Source organism: Penaeus monodon, chromosome 22 (genome assembly GCF_015228065.2).
Source record: "Penaeus monodon isolate SGIC_2016 chromosome 22, NSTDA_Pmon_1, whole genome shotgun sequence".
NCBI classification, from domain to species: domain Eukaryota; kingdom Metazoa; phylum Arthropoda; class Malacostraca; order Decapoda; family Penaeidae; genus Penaeus; species Penaeus monodon.
The window spans coordinates 27121602-27121977 of record NC_051407.1 but is presented as its reverse complement, the minus strand read 5'-3'; the positions used below and the strand labels follow the sequence as shown (position 1 = coordinate 27121977).

Sequence of the window (376 nt, the reverse complement as noted above, 5' to 3'; positions counted from 1 at the left end):
GTGTGAGTGTGTATGTGCGAATCACCAGGGCGTGTCCCCCGAGGCCCCTCCCCGCCGCTTACCTTCTCCTTCCCGGTGGAGTTTGCGTCGAAGAGCGAGAACTCCTCCTTGGTGTCTCCGTCGTAGAAGTAGTTCCCGACGACGCCGTGGGTCTCGGCGTACTGCCCCGTCACCAGCGACGTCCAGGTGGGATACGAGAGGGACGGGAACAGCGGGTGGGTCCAGCGCGCCCTCACCCCCTCCTTCAGGAACTTGGTGAAACCCGGGAGGACGTTAGGGCTCTGCAGGTCCACGTAGTCCCAACGGAAGCTGCAGGGAGGGAGGGGCTTAGATCAGGGCTTCTCGAGGGAGGGAGGGGCTTAGATCAGGGCTTCTC

The 376-nt window shown here is 63.6% G+C and overlaps 1 protein-coding gene across 1 annotated transcript in view; it reads right to left on the bottom strand.

The window, feature by feature from the left end:
* LOC119587058 (glycerophosphocholine cholinephosphodiesterase ENPP6-like) overlaps positions 1-376 on the bottom strand; it is a gene marked incomplete in the record, with an annotated part of 24354 nt that overhangs the window by 9203 nt on the left and 14775 nt on the right. The window contains 1 exon segment of the mRNA XM_037935806.1: positions 63-309. Within this exon segment, the coding sequence (XP_037791734.1) occupies positions 63-309 (247 nt within the window).